General features: G+C 37.6%; 1 protein-coding gene and 1 non-coding gene across 2 annotated transcripts; one reads left to right on the top strand and one right to left on the bottom strand.

Annotated features, from left to right (window-relative positions):
* Window positions 1-5,677: 5,677 nt before the first annotated feature.
* Window positions 5,678-13,140, top strand: LOC134667217 (endochitinase). Its single transcript, XM_063524548.1, has 10 exons — window positions 5,678-5,736; window positions 6,468-6,637; window positions 7,065-7,230; window positions 9,428-9,650; window positions 9,887-10,010; window positions 10,643-10,840; window positions 10,967-11,263; window positions 11,635-11,871; window positions 12,014-12,088; window positions 12,832-13,140. Exons 1-10 carry the CDS (start codon window positions 5,679-5,681, stop codon window positions 12,952-12,954), a joined length of 1,671 nt encoding a protein of 556 aa, XP_063380618.1. The 5' UTR covers window position 5,678; the 3' UTR covers window positions 12,955-13,140.
* Window positions 13,141-18,816: 5,676 nt separating this feature from the next.
* Window positions 18,817-18,888, bottom strand: Trnap-agg (transfer RNA proline (anticodon AGG)). The gene has a single exon. It is a non-coding gene; the product is annotated as a tRNA-Pro (tRNA).
* Between the last annotated feature and the right edge of the window lie 8,149 nt (window positions 18,889-27,037).

Here is a 27,037-nt window from a genome sequence, read left to right on the forward strand (position 1 = left end):
AAAAATCGTAAACATACATAAATGTGATAATAATATACTTAAGTAGTTGTCAATTTCTAAAAAAATTGAGAACTGATTACATAAAATATTGTATATCTATATATAGACCAACAGTAGACTGTTGACTGTACTTACAATGAAGACTTTTACATACATAGCATGAACCGGAGTCAATTTTGCACGAGAAAACATAAGTCTACTAATCCAATAAGTGAGTCAGTGTTTGCGAATAAAATTTGCATTCTGGACCGCTGACCCGCTGCGTTTCTACATATGTTCGACATCCCGACCCGACCGGTTTGCATCGCTCAGCAAAAATTACATATACATATTTGTGGCCAAAACTCCGTTGTTTCACCCATTCATTTCACATGTTGGTTTTTGTGTAAACAGCATCGACGCGAAAAAAGGCATTTTCAAAATAGTCATATATATATGTACATATGACTGATTGACTCTCACCTACAGTTAATCTAAATCCTAATAATCGTGCACATACCTAATACCTAGTTAACCCAACCTCCTTGCATTGCGAAAATGGCATTTTGCACATCCTAAACTACATCGAAATGGCATCACAAAATCACGAATCAAAGTTATAGTCGCTGCTTAAATGCGTTCCTAAACTGATGAACCGTTTGTTCGAGTATTCCCTTAACGCAAAATAGTATTATGTTAATATTAACTCGTCCCGGCCCTTTTATGAGTATGTAAATGTAATGTAATCGTATATACTTATTTGATCCTTGATTTGATAAATGGAGCGGAGCTAGTCTATATTAGAATATATAATGACTGAATTTATCAGAGTGTTTGTAACGACTTTTGACCGTTGCCAAGAAATCTGTTTTTAGAATAACGTGAAATCACAGGATGTCCCAAAAATACGTTGATAAAATTTTTTTTTGGATTTTATTACTTGCTTAAACTTGTACATAATAAGTAAATACCTACTTAGGTAAGTTCTATCACAGGAGTTTTGATTAATCTGATAAAACAGGTATGAAATGCTTTATTTGTACATGTATTATTCACGTATAATTTAAAAACATAATAATGATAAATTTATGATAGGTACCTATAGGTACTATCTAAATAAAAATTGTTGTTGTGTGGCTCAAATATATTGAATATAAGAGATCATAAAAAACAAATCAAATTTACTTTCTCTGTTTAAGTTGATTTTTATTTACTACCAAGCAATGAAAATATTGCTTTTGAAAAAGCTCAGTCTTACATCACGCGATAGCTAGGCTCTTTATCTTCATTTTAACGTGCGTTTGACCAATAAAATTGCTTCTCTACCTACCTATACCAATTTCACGCTAAACTGAAAAGTGCCCTCGGTTCTGGAACTCTCATCTAAAGCGCAGAATTTTCAGAAAACTATATGTCTTAGTTTAAAACCCTGCCTCTTCTTGAAATCTTTGACAATCAAAATTTTCACTCCTTTTTGTGAAATATGTATAATTTTCAATAATCCACAAATTCATCGCGTACTAGCGTCTAATACCAGTCCAGGTGTATGACATCTATTTCAGTGTATAATAAATCACATAAATGCCACCCCGAACTTGCTCGGTCACCCATATATCACCTTTATATATATATTTCTTGTTTGACATGCAATAAAAAAACATTTCCTTAACGAGATTATGTCGACGCTTATATAGTTTACGCTTGTCCATCTAATAAATACATTGTCGCACAAGAGCACAATAGAAGGTATACACTGGGTCAGTAGGCGTCGTTAACTGGAGCAATATGCACCGTTAAGTGACAAATGAGACCGTTAACTAAACCCCTGTCAGCATTGTTCAACACTGTTGTCATTTCGACGTGAGAAGTGGGATAGACTTGCATGTATTGTATTGTATTCAATTAAGGATTGGCGTCTCTTCTCTCTTGTGTAGACGACGTGAGCTAAATAATAGACAATCGTGTTTACTTCCATTCCACGAAAGACGAAAGGTTAAGTTCACTAAGATTAACTACTTCAGAAAAAAAAACAAAGTTATAAACTGCCTTTACTCTATAAATGCTTTATTTTGTTCAGTTACAACACTGATGGTATAAAAATTATTGAATGGAATTAAATCTGGCATAACTGCTCGTATTATTTGCTAGCTACGAGTTTTTTTTCCTGAAAATTACTAAAGTTCCTGTTTTCCTGAAAACTATTGAATTTATTCATAGTTAATAAAAAAATTAGTTACGTAACTGTGGAACAAATTTTTGAGAAGTTTTTGGGAAAAATATGATTTTGCCAATAATCACATTTCTGTATACAGGGTGAAATTTAATTCACTGGCCAAATTGAAACAACCGAAAGAACTCGAAAAAATATTAAACACGTGTTTTTTCTTTTAATACCGCTCAGTACATTTTTTTCGAAATAACTCATCATCAAGTTGTCCTAAAAACCTCGTAAGTTATGGTGAACCGACAACTACCCACTACACCCGCTTCTCTCTTATCAGTTAAGGTCATTGACACCCCGCCCCTCCCGCTGTTTGCAATCGCGTCACCAATTATGAACCCTATTGCAGCGAGATTACCTACATAAGTTGCTAATTTTTCCTTTCATACTTTAACGGGCTTAGAACCGTCAAAATGCAAAGGCAACCCATTTTTAATCTAAAATGTTATTTCGGACTAATGATTTATTAACAAAACGTCCGTGGCTTAAAAACAATGAGTAAAAACTAGGTCAGGAATCTTTGCATTCAGGCGTATTTAAAAAATTGAATCAACTTACGTACATTTGATTAAAAATCGACGCAATTAACGAAAGTCCCACGAGATGGTACTCTTGGATTCAATCCTTGTCTGCGAAGGCGTGGAACGGATTCCATTTCGTATAATCTTTGTGCACCACGTAAACACTCACCACTTAATAAATAACACCGTACCACTTCGTAATTTCCCGGTTCGAAAACATTTTTTTTAACCTTAGTACGCGCGCGATTATTATTTTAAGGTTGGCGAGTGACGAGTAACTAATCATTTATGCTTACCGTTATGTTTACCGCTAGCGCGGAAGGTTTAGTTTAGACTACCCTCGAAATTGATAAACCTGCCTACCATCGCCAACACTAACTGGGTGGACCCTATTGCAACGATTATAAGGTTTAGTGAAGGTCAGATAAGGGTTTTGCTGATGTTGTTGTTAAAACCTACTATTAGGTTTGTTTACATTTGTGGTAATAGGGTGACCACGACTCGTGGAAAATATTTAAAAATTGAAAAATGAAAATTAAAAAAAAATGTACTCTTTTTTTACGGTAAATAGATTCCTTAAGTGTAACCTAGTGCCGGGAATGAATATGGCCAGTGATTTAAATTCCACCCTGTATTTGGCCACGCTCTTGATCGAAGTTGTATTTTCCCTTTTTCCTTGATCGGTTCGGGTAGTGATGTTAATTTGATTCGACTACTTAATGTGCGAATGAAGCATATGGGCAAGTTAGACCGCTGGAATAATTACCTACTCATTTCTCTGCTATTTAAGAATTGTTATTATTAACGATTGTTATTGATTGTACCGTAGAGAAAAAATAATATGACATAATTCGTAGAAAATGTTATGAAGGAAAGTTCATTATTGTTGAAGTGCAACAATATTTTAATGTTTCAGGAATGAATATTTGTTCCCATCATCGTCATTAAGAGATTTCAAGGAAAGCTACAATTAGCATTACACCGACTATTTATAAGTACATTTGTTTTGATTCACTCAATTTTCCGACGCTACTTTATAATTACGTAGGTCACTCGATAAGTTTTGAGATACAGAAAAACTATTCAAGATATTAGCACTATTTATATTAAATTTTTCAAAATACTCTCTATCATTCTATATTCAAAGTTCCATTCATCTAAACCAACTTTGAAAACATTTTTGCCAGTCTTGATCCGATAGGGCAGAAATCGCAACTTCATCAGTTTGTTAGAGCAAACGCGGGATCTAACGACAACAGAGCTTCCTCACTCCAAGATATTGATGTAGGATTATATTAACGCCCCCCGAATTGACCGCTAGGATCTTCTCTATGTCCTTGTATGTTATTCGTGGATCTTCTCGCACCAACATTTCAGTAGTCCACACGTTTTCTGCAGTTACTGCTTTTTGCGGGCGACCACCTCGGTGGTCATCTTCGAGGCTGATTTTACCCCTTTTAAATTCGTTGAACCATCTAAAAACTGTTGCCCGTGAAGGAGCAGAATCTCCTAACGCTGACTGCAATCGTTGCAAACACAATTGTTCAGATAAACCAAATTTAAAATCATAAAATATCATAGCACGCAAATGTTCGCGGTTAAGCTCCATCGTTTCAAAGAAAAAACGCGGGAACCGTTTTGGAAAAATGACTGTAACATATTCATTTTTTAAATTGGAGCGAATCGGCAACTTGTGTTCTATTTTTAAATAAATTTGCTTTTTAAAAACATATAATTCAGGTGCGTTCCATTTTCGAATTTCGAGCATCTCAAAACTTATCGAGTGACCTACGTATTAGACATGCAGACAATGTGTTCTGCCGATTGTAGACCAGCATAATGTCTATTGTATCTACTGCAAAAGGCTGATTCGATACTATTGGGGACCTAATGGCTGGCACATATTTTGATGAATGAGCCATTTTTGGATGGTTTAACTCTTAAATACCTACTGCCAACATCGTTTGCACTCCGTATTTCGGTTTCCTTACTTACCTACATTACATTTACAGTAGAAACCTAACCTACTACCTACATATAAGCATAATAAGCTTTTGTATTAAAAATGGTTGTAACATAGTTACTTATTGAAATAATTGATGTAACAACATGTTAAGAATGTATACATACATACACATTCCGAGACTTGTTTTTAATTTAATTCTAGTCATGTGGATTATGAGCAAGCGAATGTTTAGCAAAACATAGCATCCCTTTATACGTAACTAAAATGGTATTCAACAATTTATTAGTACCTACCTATCTATCCAATATTGCCATTCCAATTTTCCAGGCATCTGTCATACTTAAATAAGGATGTGAAATTTAATCAAATTATTTTCCAATATGCTCGTATATGACAAAATATGCCCGTTTAACGTTATATTACATAGGCTTAAGAGATTAGTTTACATGAAATTGATATTTACCGGCCAGCGAGCTTTGTATAAATAATGCCGTTATCTTTATTTTCGGCTCGATTCAGGAAATGAATTTGAGACTCAGAAATAGTAAAGATATGTGACGTTCCACTGCAAAAGGTACCTTATAGATAATTATCTTTACTATATCGTATCTAGTTAATCTCTAATTTATTTCCCGAATCGCGCCGTTTGTCCCTGATAAATAATTTTCATATTTTGTTTTTTACCTTATAGTAATGTAAAGCAAATATGCAAATCATTATAAAATATACGATTCATAATGTATGAAATAATGAATTAATTCTTAATCAAATAGATTAAAAACCATCTACCAATACAAACCTTGGTACAATGCCTCAAGGGCCTATTTTAGATTTATTAAGCTAGTTATTAATTTCTTTTAGTAATACCACTGTATATATCTTGTTTGTAAATAAATGGTTTCCAATACAAACTAAATAATCGTAGTTCAAAAATGTTTGTAGGATTTATTGTCATTACACTCATTACAAACATTTGGTTACAGAGTGCAAGATGCGTGCGATCCTAGCGACGTTGGCCTTCCTGGCGGCCGCCATGACTGCGGTAGAATGTGAGTTTATGCTAACATAATTACTTTTTAGTATGAATATATAAGATTAGTAATATATACCTCAGTTAAGGTTATGCGTATTTCTTGTGGACAGCATAAAATAAATGGACCTTAAAACCTAATTTTCTTGCTTTATCCTTACGAGATGTAACCTTTAGTTCGTACAAGTTGTATGATAAGAGTCTTAGACAAATGTATCCAAATCGTTAACTTTTGTAATGTCCACAAAGAAAATAGCGTTTTCCCGAAGTTTTTGACCCAAATAAATAAGCTTAACGGAATAAAGCTGTGGTGATAACTCCGGGACAGTAATGCGCTCCCGGACCCGCCGGGAAGACAGTTTACTTATTGAGCCGTCGGTTTATCTTCGTTTCCCATAAAAAGGCATTAAAAGGCAAAGGCAAGGCGTTGAATGCATTAAAATAATGTACGGCCCAGTATTGGTAATTAAGAAAATATGGGATGCGAAAAAGCAGTATACTTACTTAAATAATTTTCATCACAATTCATCATCATTAGTACACGCAGAGTGCGTTTTTTTGACACAGGCCAAGCATACAGATTATAATATCCAAGAGATTATTTTAATGATTATATAATCACCAAATATTATTTTGTAAATCGAAGTGATAGTATTTATCGGTAGGTAAATAAGATTTTTTTATTCCTACGTTTAATTTTTTTTGGAGCATAGCAATTATTTTATGTTAATAATTGTTCTTTTATGGTAGCGGATGGCAGAGCGCGCATCGTATGCTACTTCAGCAACTGGGCGGTGTACCGGCCCGGGGCCGGGAGCTACGGCATCGAGGACATCCCTGTCGACCTGTGCACGCACATCATCTACTCCTTCATCGGCGTCACGGAGAACACACACGAGGTCCTCGTTATCGACCCTGAGGTAACATTAAAACTGCTACCTAACTAAGCTAAACGCTAAAATATCTCAAAAATAAATAATAAAAAAAATGCCACCGTCGAGGACGACGAAATGCAACTGCAATTGACTCTGGACCAAACCACCAAATGCTCAGGGGGCGATTTTTTCTTAGCCGAAGCATTCGATTTATCGGTATCGGAGCTCCTAGTCCATTCAGCTACAATATTCTACAGCAGTTATTACAAATTTAATATTTTAATAATCAAATTAAACTGTATTTATGATGATCCTAAATGGTACCCTGCCGGCGTATTATGGATGGCTTTATCCATCTTTATACACGTGATAAAATAACTGTCACTTTTTAACACCATGGGACAGACACAGTTTTATCACGCTATCATGTAGACATGAACGACCATCATATCCGTACTGCGTAAATTTCCAGCTTGACGTGGACGATGGTGGGTTCCGCAATTTCACATCGCTGCGTGCGTCCCACCCCAACGTGAAGTTCATGGTGGCGGTGGGCGGCTGGGCCGAGGGCGGCTCCAAGTACTCGCACATGGTCGCGCAGACCAGCTCGAGGCTCACCTTTGTGAGGAGCGTGGTTGGTAAGTTCGAGCTAATATGTTGTGCTAATAAAAGACCCTTCTCTGATGGAAAGCCACAATTATTCAACTAATGACAACGGCACCTGACCTGATGTACCTTTTAACGGCTTAAAAATTAACGAATGGCCAGCCAACATCGACAATGGTGTAGGGGCGTAGTTTAGTTTACAGATTACACGCTAGATAGCGATTAAAAATCCTAAATCACACTATCAATATTTTCCTTAGGATATTTGATCCCCCGACTCCATACGGCTATTCCACCAACAAATATCTTCTCGTACTTTATGACACAACACACGCTGCGTTCACAAATAATTCTCTATAACTTACTAGTATAGTAGTATACGACGACGCATACTTATGTATGTGGTAATTCGTAATAGTTTTATTTCAACTAGGATGCCGTTTTTCTCTCTCACTGAAATCAAATTAAACTTTCATTAAGTCCCCCTCGTGAGCAATACACAACCCCTCTACATAGCTCTAAATAAAGTTAATATTATTAAGCTTACAGCAAATTACTAAAACTGAAATTACTTAAATAAGTTTTATAATACTAGTTATATACGGTACACAAAGGATGTTATCCTTTGTGTTTAATTTAACGAGTTCCTTAATGAGTTAGGTACACAATTGTATGGTTCAGTCATGTATAAAATAGTATACGTCATGTTACACAAACTTACGTGATACAAAGGTTTTAGGACTTCATAAAAGAGTAGGTATATTTGAGGTTACCATTTTATAACAATTTGATGAATTATTGCGGTCAGTGGCTTAATTGCTCGAGGATTAAATCGGGTTAATAGGGTATTGTATTAAACCTTTAAGACAACCGAACGATTACGCGAGTAGGTACCCTAATCGTGTTGTTGTTTATTGAGTTCGTTACTTACATGGAGAGATTCCTTTCATTAATATTGGTACACGAGATTTTTGATCAACGTCTTAATTATAAACCATTACGACATTTTAGTGTAAATAATGACATACATAATATATTTATGTTAAATATTTCTATCTAGATGCGATAAGTACCTACTCGCACTCACTTCACTTAAAATGTATTTTAAATAAGAAGACGATTTGATCATATCTCTATTTATAGCTAAAAAAATAGGTACTTCATTGTTGTGTGTGCTATCTTAAATTACGTCGACATTACTTACATAAACTATTCCTCACGGAAATATTTATGTTACGCTAAGCGCTTACAAAGAAATACATTTTTCCGGATGCCGGTAGATGCGACAATATGCGAAAGCAAAATGTAGTTTTATGTCCCCGTGCTGTGTTACGTCGTCAGTCTACTCCAGTTAACATTGTTATCGAATTCGAATGTGAGGAAAAATACATTGCTATCGTCTAAAACCAGACACAAACACTTCACAACACAACATTTTGCAAATACCAAAACGCATGCCATCGTCCATAGCGTTTGTAAACAAGTGTTAGTTCTCTAGGTTGTTTATTTTGTGTTGTAATTTTCTCTATCACGAAAACCGAAGCAAACTTCTGTTAAAATGAATAATTTACGAGAATATGAGAACTCTTCCTCTTTTACATAAACTCATAATAATAGGCAGTGGTGGGCGAACCGCGAGCGTGATTAAAAATATATAAAACCTACGTAAACGTTCCCATTTTAACGACTGTCCCACGACAGCGGGAATTTTTATATTGTTCTACGTTAGCCCGTTTTGCTTTGACTCGAGTCGAATAAATGTCATATTCCAGAGATATATCATGCTCCGTGTAAGCCGTGGTCTACACGCTGACGATCTCCACCTTTTCACGATTTCAAATAGGATTTACGTGAGCATAAGATAGTGTATTTATATTATGTTCTTTGTTGTCTTTTAAGCGGATCAAAAAGAAAAAGCACCGATGTGAGAACAAGGAAATTGTTTAATTTACACGAAGAAGAAAATGATATTTAGTTTAGAACCGAATAAGATATATTTTAATTTCTTCTCCGATTCTGTATATATTAAATACAGAATTGGAGAAGAAATTAGTAAAAACTAGCACAGGATAGTATGGTTAGGTATAATAACTAAATTCCTGTTAAGATAGAGTCAATAACTGTCAATAAAATGTTCTAGAAAACGGATCTCCATTTTCTAGAACATTTTATTTGGCGAGAAGTAGGTCTAGGTATCTTTACAGCTGTCTTTAAAACATGTTGTTTTAGACTTCCTCAACAAATACGAGTTCGACGGGCTGGACTTGGACTGGGAGTACCCCGGCGCGGCGGACCGCGGCGGCTCCTTCTCGGACAAGGATCGGTTCCTGTACCTGGTGCAGGAGCTGCGGCGCGCCTTCCTCCGCGCCGGCAAGGGCTGGGAGCTCACCGCCGCCGTGCCGCTCGCCAACTTCAGGCTCATGGAGGGCTACCACGTCCCCGAACTGTGCCAGTGAGATCAACTACATTTTTTAAATTTTTATTCATACCTCCTTACATGTATACCGGTGAGATTTACTCAAAAATACGACACAAGAGTATTTAAATTGTCCAATTCTGTTATTAGGTACTTCAAACGGTATGTAAAATATGACAGACGCAAGATGCACGTGTCCATTTTCGTATTGATTTCGTTTTTATCTCGACAAAGCACGAATTCCTACTAAACCTAATAATTATTTATTGCAGGGAGCTGGACGCGATCCACGTGATGTCGTACGACCTCCGCGGCAACTGGGCCGGCTTCGCCGACGTGCACTCCCCCTTGTACAAGCGTCCGCACGACCAATGGGCGTATGAAAAACTCAATGTGGTAAGCTATTGTAGTAAAAGCTTGCAAAACCTCTTTTAGGTTTAAAACAACGATCATATATATTATGCAGGTTGAGTTAATTATGTACCTTGTTGTCTTCTAAATAAATGACATGTTTCTGTTCCGGCAAATGTAGGAGCGCCACTTTGCTGGCATAAAAGAGTAGGCGTCATAATACATTAGCTACATCTAAGAAGTTGTGACGCCACGCCGAACATTTCACTCACCTGATTGTGAGCGTGGGTTGGAAAAAAGAGAACAACATTTTCCGTGCTAAACATATTTATGTCATAATCTTTGTTGAGGCGGAATAAATAAAAACAATCCTAAACGTGCAATAATATGTTTCAGTAAGTATATGTATTTGTTTTGTTAATACAAGTGGAGTGCCGTACTCGTGATTTATGTGGGAAATACTCAGATCGGGTAACCTTATGCCAATAGCACATCGTAAATACAATAAACATATAGAGTAGTTTAAAATACGCAAAAGTCTCGGGCAGATGATCTAAAGAATATAATTAAGGTATTCAAACGAAGGATAATATTTCAAAATTCAAAAATTCAAAATTATTTATTTCATGTGATTTACGTACACACATAGCAATACAATATACCTAATATAATTTCAGAATGATGGGCTGAACCTCTGGGAAGAAAAAGGCTGCCCCTCCAACAAGCTCGTTGTCGGCATTCCGTTCTACGGACGCTCGTTCACCCTGGCCGCCGGGAATAACAACTACGGCCTCGGCACCTACATCAACAAGGAGGCCGGCGGCGGAGACCCTGCACCCTACACCAATGCCACTGGATTCTGGGCCTATTATGAGGTAATTTTATACATTAACACACATATTTTAATGGAAGAAAAAAAAACATGAAGTTTAAACAAAAGCTACCTGCAAGAGATCGTCCTTTAGCGATAAGAACTGAAATAATATATCATATTTTTATAGATTTGCACAGAGGTAGACGTTGAAGATTCAGGCTGGACCAAAAAGTGGGATGAAGCCGGCAAATGCCCCTACGCTTACAAAGGGACCCAATGGGTGGGATACGAAGACCCTCGCAGTGTGGAGATCAAGATGAACTGGATCAAAGAGAAAGGCTACCTCGGCGCCATGACTTGGGCTATTGACATGGACGATTTCAACGGGCTCTGTGGTGACGAAAATCCTTTGATGAAGCTTTTGCATAAACACATGAGCTCTTATACTGTGCCGCCTCCCCGTACTGGACACACTACACCTACTGTAAGTATCCGATATTACTTTCAGTGGTAGGCGTTAAAAGGCCCATTCTAAATGTTGTTAGTTCTATTTTTAGCGAAAATGGGACAAGCATTGCGTAGGAATTAAAGGATCACGAAAAACTGTAATAGTGTAATTTATATTAATGACATAGTTAAAAATACTTAGGTAATATTTATTTGTAAATATTTGGGCCGCGTTGCGGAGTGTAATCGTGTAATTTATATTAATGAAATAGTTAAAGATACGTAATTTTTATTTGTAAATATCTGGGTCTTAAAATTTAAAATCGTTATCTTTTATCAGGCTTGTTAGACAGTGAGATACGAAAATTTGTTAAGCGGTATCAGAATAACATAAACAACTTTTCGCAGCCGGAATGGGCCCGCCCTCCATCGACCGCCGCTAACCCGTCAGAAGGCGCTCCCGTCATCACAATAACAACAACAACATCAAGACCCGCGCCGGCCAAGCCCGTGACCACCGTCCGGCCTGTTTCGAGACCAGTCGCTACTGCTGCTCCCACCACTACCACGTCAGCACCTGTGAAGGAACCTGAGGCACCAGCAAGTATTGCGCCGGAGAAACCAGACATTGAAGAACCCCCAACGGTATTTTAAATATAATATAGCTTCAGTTTTTATATTACTTGTACTTGTAATACTTATATACCTACATTTAGCATTAAATAATACGTAAGTTATCATACCTTTTATATATATAGGAATTTATTGAAACATTTAAATATTACAGGATAATGAAGTTGACAACCATAATGTATGCGACAATGAAGAGGACTATATTCCCGACAAAAAGAAGTGTGATAAGGTATGCAAAGACAACCTTCTTTTTCCAACAAACAAAGCAACACAACCTCATAGAAATTAAAATTAGACTTGTTAGAATCGCGTCACCGAGAAGTAGATCAATATTTTTAAGAATAAGTAGGTTAGGTTAGCGTTATAAAGTATAAAAAAATATATTTGTCTATAATGGAATGTTTCACATAAAACTTACATGTGATGCATATTATTACTATATTCCCCGCCGCAAATCAGGTCAAATTACATGTTTCGTTACAATGCCGAACTATCCGCAGCTTTTGTTACTTGATCTGTGTTTACTGCACATTTCACATTTAAAACAATGGATGTAAAAGTGTAATGTTTACCTCGAATCTATTTATAGATCTATAAGATTACCTAATATCTATTTTTATTTAAACCCCTGCCTCGGATTAACCGATTAAATTATAGTACATTGTGCAACATGGGGCGTAAGTTGAATATTGCAAACGAGAGTAAGTTAAATCGCGGCGGCTTGCCGAAGCGATTTATAGACTTGAGTTTGCAATATTATAACGCCCCGAGTTACACACAATGTTTTTCATCACACTTTCGATACAAAAATTAAGTATAAAGACAAAAAAACTGTTAATTATGGCACTAGAAACTTCATAACTCCCTAGGGAGAACGCTTTTTCTATAACTCCCGCTAAACCTGCGTGCAATTCCACATTTACTGAGCGAGTGTGATGAAAAATAAATAACACTATACTATTGTTTTTTCAGTACTGGCGATGCGTCAACGGAGAGGGGGTGCAGTTTACATGCCAACCGGGCACTGTGTTCAATGTCAAACTGAACGTGTGTGACTGGCCAGATAGCGCTAACCGAAACGACTGTCAGGCGTGATATAAAATACGTGTGTAAGACCGATTCAAACAAACTGGAAATAGGGCTTAATCTGAAAATATACCTCAAAGTTGCATGGGGTTAATCTAAGAATTAAACACTATTCTTGTTTGTAGAAATTAAATCAAGTGGCATTTCTATTACTTAGATTAATAATTAATTGGTACGATAACTTGAACAAAGTAAGCTTAATTACCTGTAAGACTGTAAAATATGTAACTTGTTTTAAGTACATATTATATATCATAAAATCAGAAGTTATAAAGCTGTTAATGTACTGATTTTTGAATATTCATGTGATTTATAAAACTGATACTGCCAATTATTTAATGATACAGATTATTTTATCACGACTGAAACCTAAGTCCCATTCAGTATTTATGTTTCGTGAAAGTGGTGTTTAATCACGGCTAATTTAAACAATGTTGTCGTCATTTTATCTGATTAGCGTAATTTATTTGGAGGATAGGCCCATTGTTTCTCCTTTGTTATTTTTGTGCGACTGAATTCTAGCACGAAAGCACTCTTTAAATATGCGAGAGTTGTTAGTTATATATATTTTAGTTTAAGTTAGGCCGTCGTAAAGGTCTCGTATAATATTGTCGTATTTCGTTTTTTTTAGGGTTCCGTACCCAAAGGGTAAAACGGGACCCTATTACTAAGACTTCGCTGTCCGTCCGTCCGTCCGTCCGTCCGTCTGTCACCAGGCTGTATCTCACGAACCGTGATAGCTAGACAGTTGAAATTTTCACAGATGATGTATTTCTGTTGCCGCTATAACAACAAATACTAAAAACAGAATAAAATAAAGATTTAAATGGGGCTCCCATACAACAAACGTGATTTTTGACCAAAGTTAAGCAACGTCGGGAGGGGTCAGTACTTGGATGGGTGACCGTTTTTTTTTTGCATTATGGTACGGAACCCTTCGTGCGCGAGTCCGACTCGCACTTGCCCGGTTTTTTTGAACTTAATACGCTAATGTTATTATTCGTACAATTTAGAAAGATACTCGATTGTGTTAATACCTACTCTAATATTTATAGTGATCGACATTTGTCTTTTCAATGTGTTCAAAAGAGGTAGGTAGAGTTAAGTTATACAATATTTATTAATCGAAACTTATCATAAAATAAACATTACAAAATTGTATTTGTGATTTTTTATTCATTTCTTTCCTGGATTGAAACTGTTTTTTTTATTAGCATAATACAAAATTGAGCGTTAAGAGGAAAGGGGACGGCCGCTTCTCCATACAAACGTAGTCCCCATTTTCCTCTCTGGATTTTGAGATTATGGAAAATATTTTTATATAATTTGATGTAAATTAACCATAGGCACCATAGCTATCCCGTACGTTTGACATTTTTCGATTTTTTGATTATTGTAAAAATGAGGAGCGAAAAACAGATTTCATACAAATTTTTAAATGCTCCTTTAAAAAATCGATTTTTTGATTATTGTAAAAATGAGGAGCGAAAAACAGATTTCATACAAATTTTTAAATGCTCCTTTAAAAAATCTAGCGTCCCCTACATGGCTGTAGTTAATATACAACAAATTTTATCGAAATATTTTCAATAATGTCCAGAGAGGAAAATGAGGACTTCTTCTTCTCTGTCGTATCGCTCTTGACAGAGCGGTCGTGGTCACGTTGAGGCGTCCGCATCGGTAGGAGAGGCGGACACAGCTCTTTGCACGATCTCCCGCCATCTCTCCCTGTTGGCAGACTGTCTGGCACAGTCAGATACGCGGTTTCCCACTGCGGATTTTATTTGGTCTGTCCAGCGCATAGGTGATCTGCCGCGCGATCTGGTTCCCTCCACTCTTCTTCGAATGAGGACTATGTTTGTATGAAAAGGCGATTTCGCACGGGTCTTCCACTTGCGTCTTAAGTATTTATATTAATTTCCGAGAGGGCCTCCCGCAAAATAGAAAATTGAAGTTTCGTTAGCTGCCTCTCTATCACTCTTGTACATTCGAGTGCTAAAGAGCCATATAACGAAATTTCAATTTTTGTTTTTGGCAGTAGGCCCGTTTCTAACGGATTTGTGTTGTCTTAATTATTAAGGAATGAAGAATATCCCACTACTATGTACCCGTTTGCTTTAAGTTGGTCGTTATATGTTATGTGCGTTATACTACCCTGGCATTAGATTGAAAGTTATTATATCAAATACCTGTTATACTGTATGAAGATATATATATGATAAAAATATGTAATTTGTATGTATATATCTTATAAATTATATATCCCTAGCTGGATCGTTATGTCGACCAATAAATATTCATAGTTGTTATATACAGTGAAACGCACCCGAACGGAACGCCTGGTTGTTTGCTCGCATGATGTCGTTAAAAAGAATTAAATAAATGTGTTGCCTGTAACTTAAAGACAGGCTTCCAATTCGTTAGAAACGTGAGGCACTACGTAAGTAGTTAGGTAGTAAATTACCTTTAATGTTACATTTCTTGCGTATCTGACGTATGAAAGACAATAAAATCGTTGTTGTTAGACCACCGGGCTTGAAAACCGAGGCGCCAGAGATTTCCAAATACATGTTATAGTTAGGGAGGCGAATAGGGGAATTTTCGGCAATACTCGAGCGTGGCAGTTTAAGATATGAGAGATACCTTAGACCTAATAGAACAACCTTGTAAAGTATTTAGCTCTATATGTAGTGACGCGCGCCTAGAATAGACGATCAGATTAGTAAAAAAAAATGGATAGTCTGAAATACTCGAGCGCGTCAGATTAAGATATTGGGGGTTGATTTTAGTGTTTAAAGACTAAATTTAACTAATCTGACGATAAGTCCTTGACGCCGCCGAGTTATAGGGTCGTAAACTTGTAAAAAAAAACGTTAATCCGGCATTCTCGAGCGCGATTTTTTTATTTTTTATTTTGAAGAATATAATCTAAAACTTACTAAAAATACAAAATCTGCCGGTTTCCGCATGACCGGAAGTGTGGAGGAGCCATTTCGTCTTCCTAAGAACGCGTTGCGGCATATAAGTCGCGAACGATACATTTTACAAAAAAAAAGTTTAAATAAACAAAAAAGGTAATTTTATTTGACACAAAAAAGGTCTCTTTACATTTTTGTCCAAAGTTAAAACTTTTTGACTTTAAGCATCATAAAATCGGTCAGATTAAGAGAACCCACCAACATTTTTGTCAGATTAAAAAAATATGCTTTCAGGATACCGAGATAAACCTCCCCTATGAAAATCTGACGCGCTCGAGTATTTCAAAAAAACTTTTTTTTTTTTGCATTTTCAAAAATTCATCGTAACTTATCGTCACGCCGAAATCGTCAGTTTTTTTAAAGGAAGCTTCCTTGGGGCCTACTTAACACCCCTTCCGAAAATCTGACGCGCTCGAGTAAATTTTTTTTTTTTGCATTTTTGACTACTTTATATGCCTACCCCCACCACGCAAACCGGCAGATTAGTATACCGTTGTTATCAGAGGCACTCGGGGCATACGTAGTATGAATATCTGACGCGCTCGAGAATGCCCAAGTAACTGTTATTTTTAACATTTTTGAAAAATCGTACACGCCAAACCCACCGCTAAAATGGTTTTTGCCATACGAGCTTTTCTTTTCGAAATTATTTTATCTTTCGATTTTGATAGGTCTCGACGGCGCCGTTGAATTACGCCATTTAGCTACCTCGCCTCCCTAACTATTAGGCATTATTATTAGAGAGGGCCGACCTGTTTTCTAGGAAATACGTTACCTACTAAAGAATATTTATAAAAAGTGTCCATCAAAATGTAAGCCTTCCATATGCAAATAAAATAACAAAATCTTACATTTCTATCATGGGCCCGTCGAGACCTAAGTACATTATTACATTAGTCAAGGCCTACGAGTACACATCGTTTACAACCACCGCATCTGCGTCAAGTCTTTTTCATTAGTTTTCATTTCATTCACTTGCTCATAACGCGCGTAGCGGGAATTGTACCTAGCTCATTTTTTTACCTAGGGAGTTTATGATTTCTTTTTTACGTTAAAATACAAAGCTTACATTGCTTCCTAATTAATATTTAATTTATTTTGTTTGTGGTTTATAAAGATAGATTTGATTGATAAAACAACTTTAAAACGTGTTCGTGTGCCGAATGCGTTTTTGCCTTTCAAGCATCACAAATATATCTGTAATTTTACTACATTTAACCAAAAACTTTTATTTTGCTATATTGAATGATATCGACTGGCAAAATAAGTTGTGCCTTTAACTTTAAAAAAATAATTAAAGAGGGACGTTATTTTTGACATTTGGAGAAAAGCACTATATATAATTATATGCCTCGGCACGGCAGCCAAGGCGTGGATTCGTGTTCTTTGTCGGACTCCGCTTCGCGTCGTCGAAACTCATCCACGACTAGCCCTTTTCCGGCCTCTGCAATAATGTACCTACTGTTAAAATAAGATAAGAGCAAACACCTTATCGTTTTTATTTACATTTACCTACCTATCTTTTCTAAACCTTCATAACATTTTTTGCATGATTTTATATTATGGTAGGGAGAGCACTGAAAAGTTCCGTTGTTCTCTAATTAACTGGATGAGAAATGATGTAGCCTGGTCCAGACACGTCTTGACTCCTCGTTGTAATAACAAGGCAGTTAGATAAACTTAGAAAGTAAAATAAAAACTCTTAATATATTCTTTGACCTTTTCCTACGTTTATTAAAAGAAGCAGTTCATCTTGGCGTGAACCGTGAACGAGACTCAGAAATAAAGTCTCATCAACTTAGAGCGACATGTCGTGTATTTTGTCCGCACTTTGGTAAAGTAATACACGGTTCGAGTCGACTCACGTACACCCAGTGGGCCGTTTCTCGGGCACGATTGAGATGATGTTTGTTTGAGATTCATACAAGTGACCTTGATATTTTGCAGACATATTTCACAACACAACAACAGATCATATCGGCTTAAGAAGTGGAGTAACGTTTGTCACCAATATAATACCTAATTTGATATGTCTGTATATGTAAGTACATATTATATCAGAGGACAGATAAAATAGTTACAATTTTATTAGAATAGGTATGTAATGTATGTATGTAACTTATACTAAGTAACAAGTTGATAAATCATTTGTTTGTGTTATTTGAATTAAATATAATTCGGCAGTTAGGTAATTACGAACTATGTACTTACTCATAATAAATTAGGTAATTTGTAAGTTATGCATAGGTACAGGTTGATTATTAGTTAAGCCGTGAATGATACTTAAATTTACTGGAAACGCTGCATTAAAGTGGTTTACAGATAAATTAATTAGATCCTTAACTATACTAGCTGTTTATCAATATCGTTCAGCATAAACAGCCTATTGGATTACGTAACATAGATGTCGTGGCCATCGAGATAGAAAAATAATTGTCACTTAAATCTGCATTAGAAAGAATAATGTAGGTTTCTACTCATTCATGATTTCCACAGTAATTCATATTATTTGAAGACAAATTTACAGATTATGGTTCGTTGCCCTAATCTAACCTTTGACATTATGAAATTCATGTGAATTTCATACATGACTGTCTGTATTATCTGAGAAAACAAAAGGAACATTTTGTTGAGCATTTCAACTAAAATTGATGTGTGGCATTATCCCACTCGCTCGAGGATGTTTATACAAGGAAGATCGTAGCTTAATGATATATATGTTGCTCAATTATCCTGCATATTTTCCGGCTTAAGTGGAACCATAAATTACACAAATATAAAAGCTTACACAAACGTTTAGATAATTTAGATTCCTCGCGGCAGAAAAAAGGAACGAAATGAAAGCGTAGGATTTTTATGCCCGCATTAAGTAAAAAAAAGTAAAAAGATTCTTGGGCTCGTCCGGGATTTGAACCCGGGACCTCTCGCACCCTAAGCGAAAATCATACCCCTAGACCAACGAGCCGGTTGTAGATACGGTTGAAATAAGCGACTCGGTGAAAGTGCGTAAACATAGCTACCTTTCTATAATTATTGACTTCACGTTGCCGTTGCCGCTCACGCGTTCCACATTTTTTATCTCTTACAAATTGACACGTTGTCTTGCCGATGCCGTCGTGGAGCGTAATCTGCATAATAAAGCAAATACCTAGTACGAGTATCTAGTGTTTATTTTTTTATTGAGGTGATAGATGGAAATTGGTAGTTGATAAAGAAAAACAATCATTGTACCTACTCCTTCAATGCTTCGTTCAGGGTTGCCAGATAATTTATTATTCTACAGTCGACGCCAAAGATATGTTTACACACATATGCACCTAACGCTACGTCTTACGTAGGCGAACAACGCGCGAACGCGGCGCCTGACATTCGCGTGCAAATCGCGCCGCACCGCGTTCGCAACGAGATCGCTTACGTAGGACACTTCTATGGGCATCAAAGGATTGATTTCGCCGCGCCGCGCCGCGCCGCGTTCGCGCGTTGTTCGCCTACGTAAGACGTAGCGTAACTCCTCTGTAATTAGGCGCTAATGTATACATATCTATGACGTTGACTGTATATTGTACGTGTACGATCGGGCTCTGTACGAAGTAGGTACGTTCTAATGAAATGAGTATTAATTAACGTACGCAAAAGTACAATGTGTTTTCTTTGAAGATATATTGGACGATTATTATGCTTATTTGATGACAATATTTAGACCATTCTGTAGAGTGGTCATTTTGAACATGTTTCCTTGGTTTCCATCCTACTTCAGCAGTATCACGAGTTTACACTTGGCATTTACGTTAGCGACTGCGTAACCTCGATTGCAGTCTATCTCGCTCGCACTGATGTATTGGTTCCTTTAAATTATCAAGTACGTTTGTAGATGAATATACTGTTATCCATTAATCACAGCAGTGTCGAAGGCACTCCTCAGATTTTCTTAATTATGTTTTTTTTTACTTAAGTATATTTTACTCGTATTGCGAGGGTTTTTGTCCACAATAGACTAAAACGAGCGTGTTTATACGAACTTTTTGAAAGATTTTAGTTTACATTTGCATAAGTTTCGTTTGAGCACGGAACCGGGTGTTTCTCGGCTGCTAACGATTTCTGGGGAAATCTGAGTGACACAGCGAACTGAAATAGATTAGGTAGGTAGATACTAATATTTTTATGATATTAACTTTTATACTTTTTATTATTAATTATGGGGCAGATGCCGACCAAAAAAGAAATGGCGGGATGGCCAGCGGGCGCAGCACGGTTCCATTTTTATCGACTATCACTATGCGCGTCCCTTTCGCACTTACATACTTGTTAGAACGTGACAGGTATGGTGACAAGGGATAAAAACGCGACCGTGCTACGCTACCTGGACGCTTTTCGCAGTGGTTGGCGGGAGCTTGCACCAAACTATAACGAGTGCAGGAAGAAAGGGGAGGCATTTGCTCAGCAGTGGGATTCAAAATAGGCTATCAAAAACTAAAATAAATAATAAAATAAAATAAAAATAGGTTATAATAGGCTCATTACAATGACATGTGCAATCAGCAGTTTCATTACAATCCAACACGTAGTTTTAAAAATAAAAAAAATAATTTATTATTATTTAACTTAATGTACTTACATATGTACATTATGTATGTTGTATGTTATTATGTATGTTGTGTATGTATGTAGTTTTAAAATGAGAATGAAATTCTGGTTGTATGATAGTGAAATTCACCCGAGCCTTCTGCGGACTCCTTAAGTCGGATAAACTGATTCCGTGCCTTTTGCATATTAATTACAGGTTTTGGATAGCTGGTTAAGTATGTAGTTTCCATGTCGAATTAACGGCTTCAATATTCCTAAAATAATTAATTTTAGTTCTTCAAAGCTGTAGGAACTTCCATAAATATGCTTAACTAAAGGCGGTCTTGGTTCTTAATTTATATTAAGAAACTTTTAATGCCGAGGTTTATTTAATTAGTTAAAAAGTCACGGAAGACTTAGCGGCTTAGCGAATACCTTAACTTAAAGTGTTTAGATTGATGGTTAAGTATATAAAATATTCAATCGGTAAGAGAAATTTATTTTTAATTATTTATTTTATATTTGTAGTGTTGTTGTAATTAATGTAACCCTATGTAAATGTGACAAATATTTATTTATATGGCTATCTGAGACAGTTGAATACCTCTTTAAGTGAAACAAATTTGCAGGTTCCTCAAGCTTCCCGTTATCCAGTACGGATATGATGGTCGTATTTGTCTACGTCACAGCGTGATAAAACGGTGTCCGTCTCTTTCTATCCCGCATTGCTAGAAAGTGACAGTTGTTTTATCACGTGGATAAATGTGGATAAAGCGATCCATAATAGGCTTGCAGATTTCACTGTATTAGTACTTATATGTATGTAGGTAAACTTTAAACATCTATAACACAAACTCAATACCGACCTACTTTATTTAAGATTAAGCCTGAATAACTTCAAATGAGAACATGGCTGACGAGTTCCACTCGGGAAGTTTGACCGAGGGACACGTCGCGTGGGTGGAATCTACCTCATTACGAATTTGTCGCGGCACCAAACTTCCTCAAGTATTCTGCATTGGTTTAAAAAGAACCTATGAGCTTTTGCAACTCGAATGTCTTTGTGATCCTTTGACTTATGCATAGGTACATATTATGACGAGTTCAAAACAAAGGTGACACAGAAGATAACGGCATTAAGAGGATAAAAAGCGCTATAGGGGCTTGTATTAGCTGAGCCCCTTCTCAGATTTGTGAATTTTAGGTAAATATCTCCGTCGCGCTGACGGGAACGGCTCCTAAAAGGACAACTGCAGCTTAGGCGAAAAATCCTGCGTACAAACCTCCGAAATCGACGTTTCGTTCGCGTTATTTTCCTCCTCCAAAACTTAACCAATTGTAACGAAATTTTGGTAGCGAAATGAACAAGTAATTATCTGTGTCTGACGGTTTTGAATTTTGCGTTTATTGTTGCCGATTTTGTAATAGGCGTCTGTTTACGGCGCATTTATGTGGCCATTTTTAGAGCTATTTGAAGTAACCTAGTTCCTATAAAAACAATAATACAAAAAAAGCAAAACATACATAGACACAGATACTGGTCATATTAAACTCATATGACAAAAATTACTCATCACCACCAAAAAACGGAGAGGAAAATGTCGAGAACGTTTGTATGGAAAAATAACCACTACTGGAGTCAGTTATGTAACGCTGCCATACATGACCCAAAAAAATTTTATTAAGCTATGAGCTTCATCACATCTGATATTTGAGTAATTCTAAGCATTTCTAGCGTGAAGTGGGGGGGAGGGTGGGATACAAAGACGGCCGCCATCCGTCATCTTTAAAAAAAATCTACTCTGATCCTGGTGGGTACTAGGGCAAGTTTGGTATCATTTTCGTATAAACCAAAGACGTAGAATTCATTGCTGATATTTGTTTTTTCAATTTCATAGTAATTTTACAAGAAAAACGTAAAAAGGTGAAAAATTTGGTTGGAGATTTTTGCTACGCGGAGCCGAAACTACAAAAGATAGAAAGTTGAAATTTGCACACTAGGTTACATTTATAAAGTGTACAAGAGATAAGAAGCGATTTTGAGAAATTCAACCCCTAAGGGGGTTAAAAAGGGGATGAAAGTTTGTATGGGGTTCAAGTTTTATTTTAAGCTAGGAATTTGAAACTTCGTAAAACGATATATTATTAAAATACAAGAAAACTAATTTCAGCGTTTTTGAAAATTCATCCCCTAAGGTGGTGAAAAAGGAGTTGAAAGTTTGTATGGATATCAAAAAAATTTTCGAACGCGGGACTTGAATCTTTGTATTTGGGGATATTATTAAAAGACAGGAAAAGTAATTTCAGCGTTTTGTAAAATTCATCCCCTAACAGGGTTAAAAAGGGGTTGAAAGTTTGAATCCATTACAAATCCGAGTAGACACACATTTCTTATTGGCTCCCAGGCTTGAAATGCTTAGAATTACTCAAGTAACATATGTGATGAAGCTCATAGCTTAATAAAAAATTTTTGGGTCAACTTTATAACTGCTTCCGCTACACTAATGTATCCTCTTAAAGATGCAACGGATACATGTTTGGCGTGGGACAAGTATGTTTGTATCTATTGCAATCTTTTAATTGGAAAAAGATCTTAATATGTTACGTCACAATTCATTTATATCAAGTCTATTTTTGTCTACACCAGCTCGAAGTCGCAAAGTTTGTTTAACCTTCGTGCTTTGATACCCTCGCAAGTCGCAACCCTCAATATTCAACCTATTGAACTACCTACTCACTACGCTTGTGGTAAAATTTTGGATTATTTATCTTGTTTAGGTATCAATATTAGCACAAGGGATTAAATAACAACTTTTCCCCTAGTAAATCATTGAACTATTTCATTTTCATAAAAACCAATACAGTTTTTATGTTGAATAAGTGATGAATAACTGTTTATTTATGGCTAAACTTTAAGATCACAAGCTATTGAGAGATACAGCCGTGGAGTCCTATCGGAGAGTATTATTATGAACTGTAAATAATCAATTATTGATATTTAATTATTTTTTTCATATTTCTTAAGTAAAAGGTAGGTAGATAATTAATCAATAATCAGCCAGGAAAGTTCATGAAGCGGTTCCATCCACTTTATGCAAGTATGATTTATGCTTTGTGAACTCTCGGGAGAGGGAGGGAGGCACGGGACATCCTTTAGTTATTTAAAGGCACATAATTGTGATCATTCCGTACACCTTTATTCGAGGAATTCATTTTGGTGGGTATTCGGGCTAGGAGACCAGGTTCGTCGAAATAAAAGTTGTTCCGAATAGCTTTTCAAACGTATAATCGAATTCAGAATTAAATTACACTGGTAACACAGTATTTGACACAGATTAATTTCGATTAGAATTAAAATGGCGTTCCACCGTAGCACGTGAGGCGCGAGCGCATCATGGCGACGTCCAAATCACAACTGTCACTCTAATCAACATGGCCGCCACCCCAGCGCTCGGTGTTACGTCACATTGACAGCTGTCACATTTCGTTCGGAAATCAAACAGGCGATACTAGCGCCACCAAGCCAATTCTCTTGATGCGCCGTCACGGCCAACCCTGACCGTCGCACGCCCTCGTGCGATTAGTCACCTAGTGGAGCATCTGCAAGAAAAGATATGGCTTCAGTATTTGTTCGCTCGACCACTCCTGACTGATAAGGCGAATGCGGGGTCCATAAGTCGCTAATGTCAAACTCAGGCGTAGTAAGCCTGCTTACACACATTTATGATCATCTCAGAAACTAGTTAAACCCTTAGGTGTGGACCGGGCGCTTACGGCCCTTTCGACCAACCTACTTTTACTTACTAAGCAGCCCGGGCATGCTCAGGCCCTTTCGACTGACACACATCAACACAAGGCGTGAACCGGGCGTACTGGGCCCCTTCGAACAGCCTACCATTACCTGCGGCGTAGACCGGGCATGCTAGGCCCCTTCGACTAGCCACCATCATCATCAAGCATGGACCGGGCGTTTGAAGCCCTTCCGACCAGCCTTGAAAACACACTTATGACGCGGACCAGGCATCTAAAGCCTCTTCGACCGGCCACCAACACTGATAAGATCGTGGCACAGCACAGGCATACACGGCCTTTTCTGCCGGCACCGACACAGCATGGCCCATATTCGGCAGCTCATTTACTAACTAATCTCAGTATCTATGTCTATACCTGTAACTAATACAGACTGCAAGTTATGTACAAGATCCTAATAAAAACTACTCAATTTTATAGAACTTACTTTCATTTGCGCGCCCTTCCTTATTAGGGATGACTAATCGATCTTCATTATCTGAATCAGAGAGGGTATCTGAGCCGGCGGTCATGGTGCGATCACTAATCACCGAGAGTGTATCACTGTCGCTATCGTCATGGTCTATTTGTTCCCTATTAACCGCCGTCTCGGCCTCCCCAGTCTCTATTAAATTATTAGCAATTTCAACCAAACCCTCAAAACCCTTTGGGACTAAACGCAGATTTTCGTGCGAATATTTGTAGACACGATTACCACCAGTGATAGCCCTCAACTCATACCTGTCGTTTTCTAGCACTTTCGTGATAACAAAGGGTCCGCGAAATTTTCTGGATAACTTAGTTTGATTTCGCTCACTACACTTTATAAAGACGTAATCTCCTTTCGAAAATGCTTTTACTTGTGCCCTACCGCGATTAAAACGTTCGGCATCAGCTAGGGCTGCTTTTTGGATACTACATGCGGCTTCATTTCGAATTTCGTTTAAGTTAGCGCGTTGGGGAGGCTTTATATTGGGACAAGTTTTAGAAAGGCCTAGTGATTGGGCGCTTATGCCAAACATGAGTTCAGTTGGGGTATATCCTGTTGTTCTTGAACGTGTGCTGTTCAGTGCTAGTTGCACGTTGTCAAGCTCCTCACGCCACACCTTATTGGGATCGTTTTCTATGATGGTAAGGAGACTTTTTAAGGTGCGCATGACACGCTCGACCTGTCCGTTAGCCCGAGAAGAGCCGGTCGCTATCAGGTGCAGTTCAATGTTGTGCTCGTTACAAAATTCTTTAAAGCTTGAACTAATGTAGCACCGCCCCTGATCAGCTATGACTCTCCTCGGTGCTCCAAACAGTGAGACTGCCTTCCGCAAGGCTCTCACGGCACACGCCGCATCTAGGCACTGGGTATACTCGAGTAAAACATATTTTGTAAAACCGTCGATAATGACTGATGCGTATTCTTTTCGATCGCTTTTGCCACTAAGTTTGCCCGTGAGATCGATGTGTATGGTGTGCCAGGGTACCGATATCTTAGGAATGGGATGCATTCTTACTTGTTGAGCTCCTGATGGTCCTTTGGAGGCCTTGCACACTATACACGAATCGACGAACTTGCGGACGTTTTTTGCCATTTGTGGAAACCAGTATTGCTCATAAATCTTGTCCAGAGTTTTGTCGTATCCTAAATGTTTGATTTCGCAATGAACATGATTAATAAGAGTCCAAATAAGTGATCGCGGGACAATGGGTAACCAAGAGCTCATCTTATTACGTTCAACCTTCCTGTAGAGGATTCCGTCACGTACGTCGTAAGTATGAGCTACGCCTTCTGGAAGCTGATTATTTATATGCTTACTAATTAGGTCTTGAATTTCGGGGTCACGCTTCTGTTCTACTTGAAGCCAGCTATCGTGAAGTTCGACAAAGTTAACCGCTTTGCAGCGAGTGTTTCCACTCCTACTAAACTCGCAAGTGTCATTAGCAGTCGTCGGTGGAGCGGGGAGAGGGTTTCGGGACAAGTAGTCAGCGTGCTCCATATTACGACCTTCTTTATACACGACATCAAAGTCGCCTGTAGATAAGCCCACCAACGGTGGACTCGAGGAGACAAGTCGACTTTAGCTTTAGAGGCTTTTAGAGAATTGCAGTCGGTGAAGACCGTAAAATGCTGTCCATAAAGGTAATGTCGGAAGTTCTCGACAGCGCGCACCACCGCCAATGTTTCCAGTTCATACGAATGATATCTGGATTCCACCTCGGTGGTGCGGCGACTGAAATATGCGACAACATGTGGTACATTATTTTCCCTCTGAATTAAGATGCCGCCGTAGCCGTCTGAGCTCGCATCCGTATGAAGTTCTATCGGAACATCGGGGTTGAATATCGTCAAGACTGGTTCAGAAGTTAATATTTTCACGATTTTGCTATGGACCTCTCTATGCCGGTCGGTCCAGGTAATAGGCCCCTTCAACTTTGTGAGCGGATAGAGTGGACTGACAAGGGTAGCAAACCCAGGAATGAACCTCCTAAAATAAGACGCTAACCCCAAAAATTGTCGGACCTGTGTAGCTGTGCTTGGGGCTGGCGCGTCAACGAGCGCTTGTATTTTCCGCGGGTTAGGTTTTACTTCGCCAGCTTTTATCGCATACCCAAGATATTGGACTTCAGTTTTCATAAATTTACATTTCTTAATATTGAAGGAGAAGCCGGCTTCAGACAAAGCTGCTAAAACAGCATCCAAACGACGTAAGCCTTCGGAAACATCAGGAGAAAAGCAAAGCACATCGTCCATATATGCAAGAGCTACAGTA

The sequence above is a fragment of the Cydia fagiglandana genome, chromosome 1, assembly GCF_963556715.1.
Source record: "Cydia fagiglandana chromosome 1, ilCydFagi1.1, whole genome shotgun sequence".
Lineage (NCBI taxonomy): Eukaryota > Metazoa > Arthropoda > Insecta > Lepidoptera > Tortricidae > Cydia > Cydia fagiglandana.

Excerpts from the sequence above, each read along its gene's own strand:
- LOC134667217 (XM_063524548.1), top strand. The coding sequence starts at position 5,679 with ATGCGTGCGATCCTAGCGACGTTGGCCTTCCTGGCGGCCGCCATGACT. Across the intron at positions 11,264-11,634 it reads CTGGACACACTACACCTACT|CCGGAATGGGCCCGCCCTCC; the intron begins GTAAGTATCCGA and ends AACTTTTCGCAG. Across the intron at positions 11,872-12,013 it reads ACATTGAAGAACCCCCAACG|GATAATGAAGTTGACAACCA; the intron begins GTATTTTAAATA and ends TAAATATTACAG.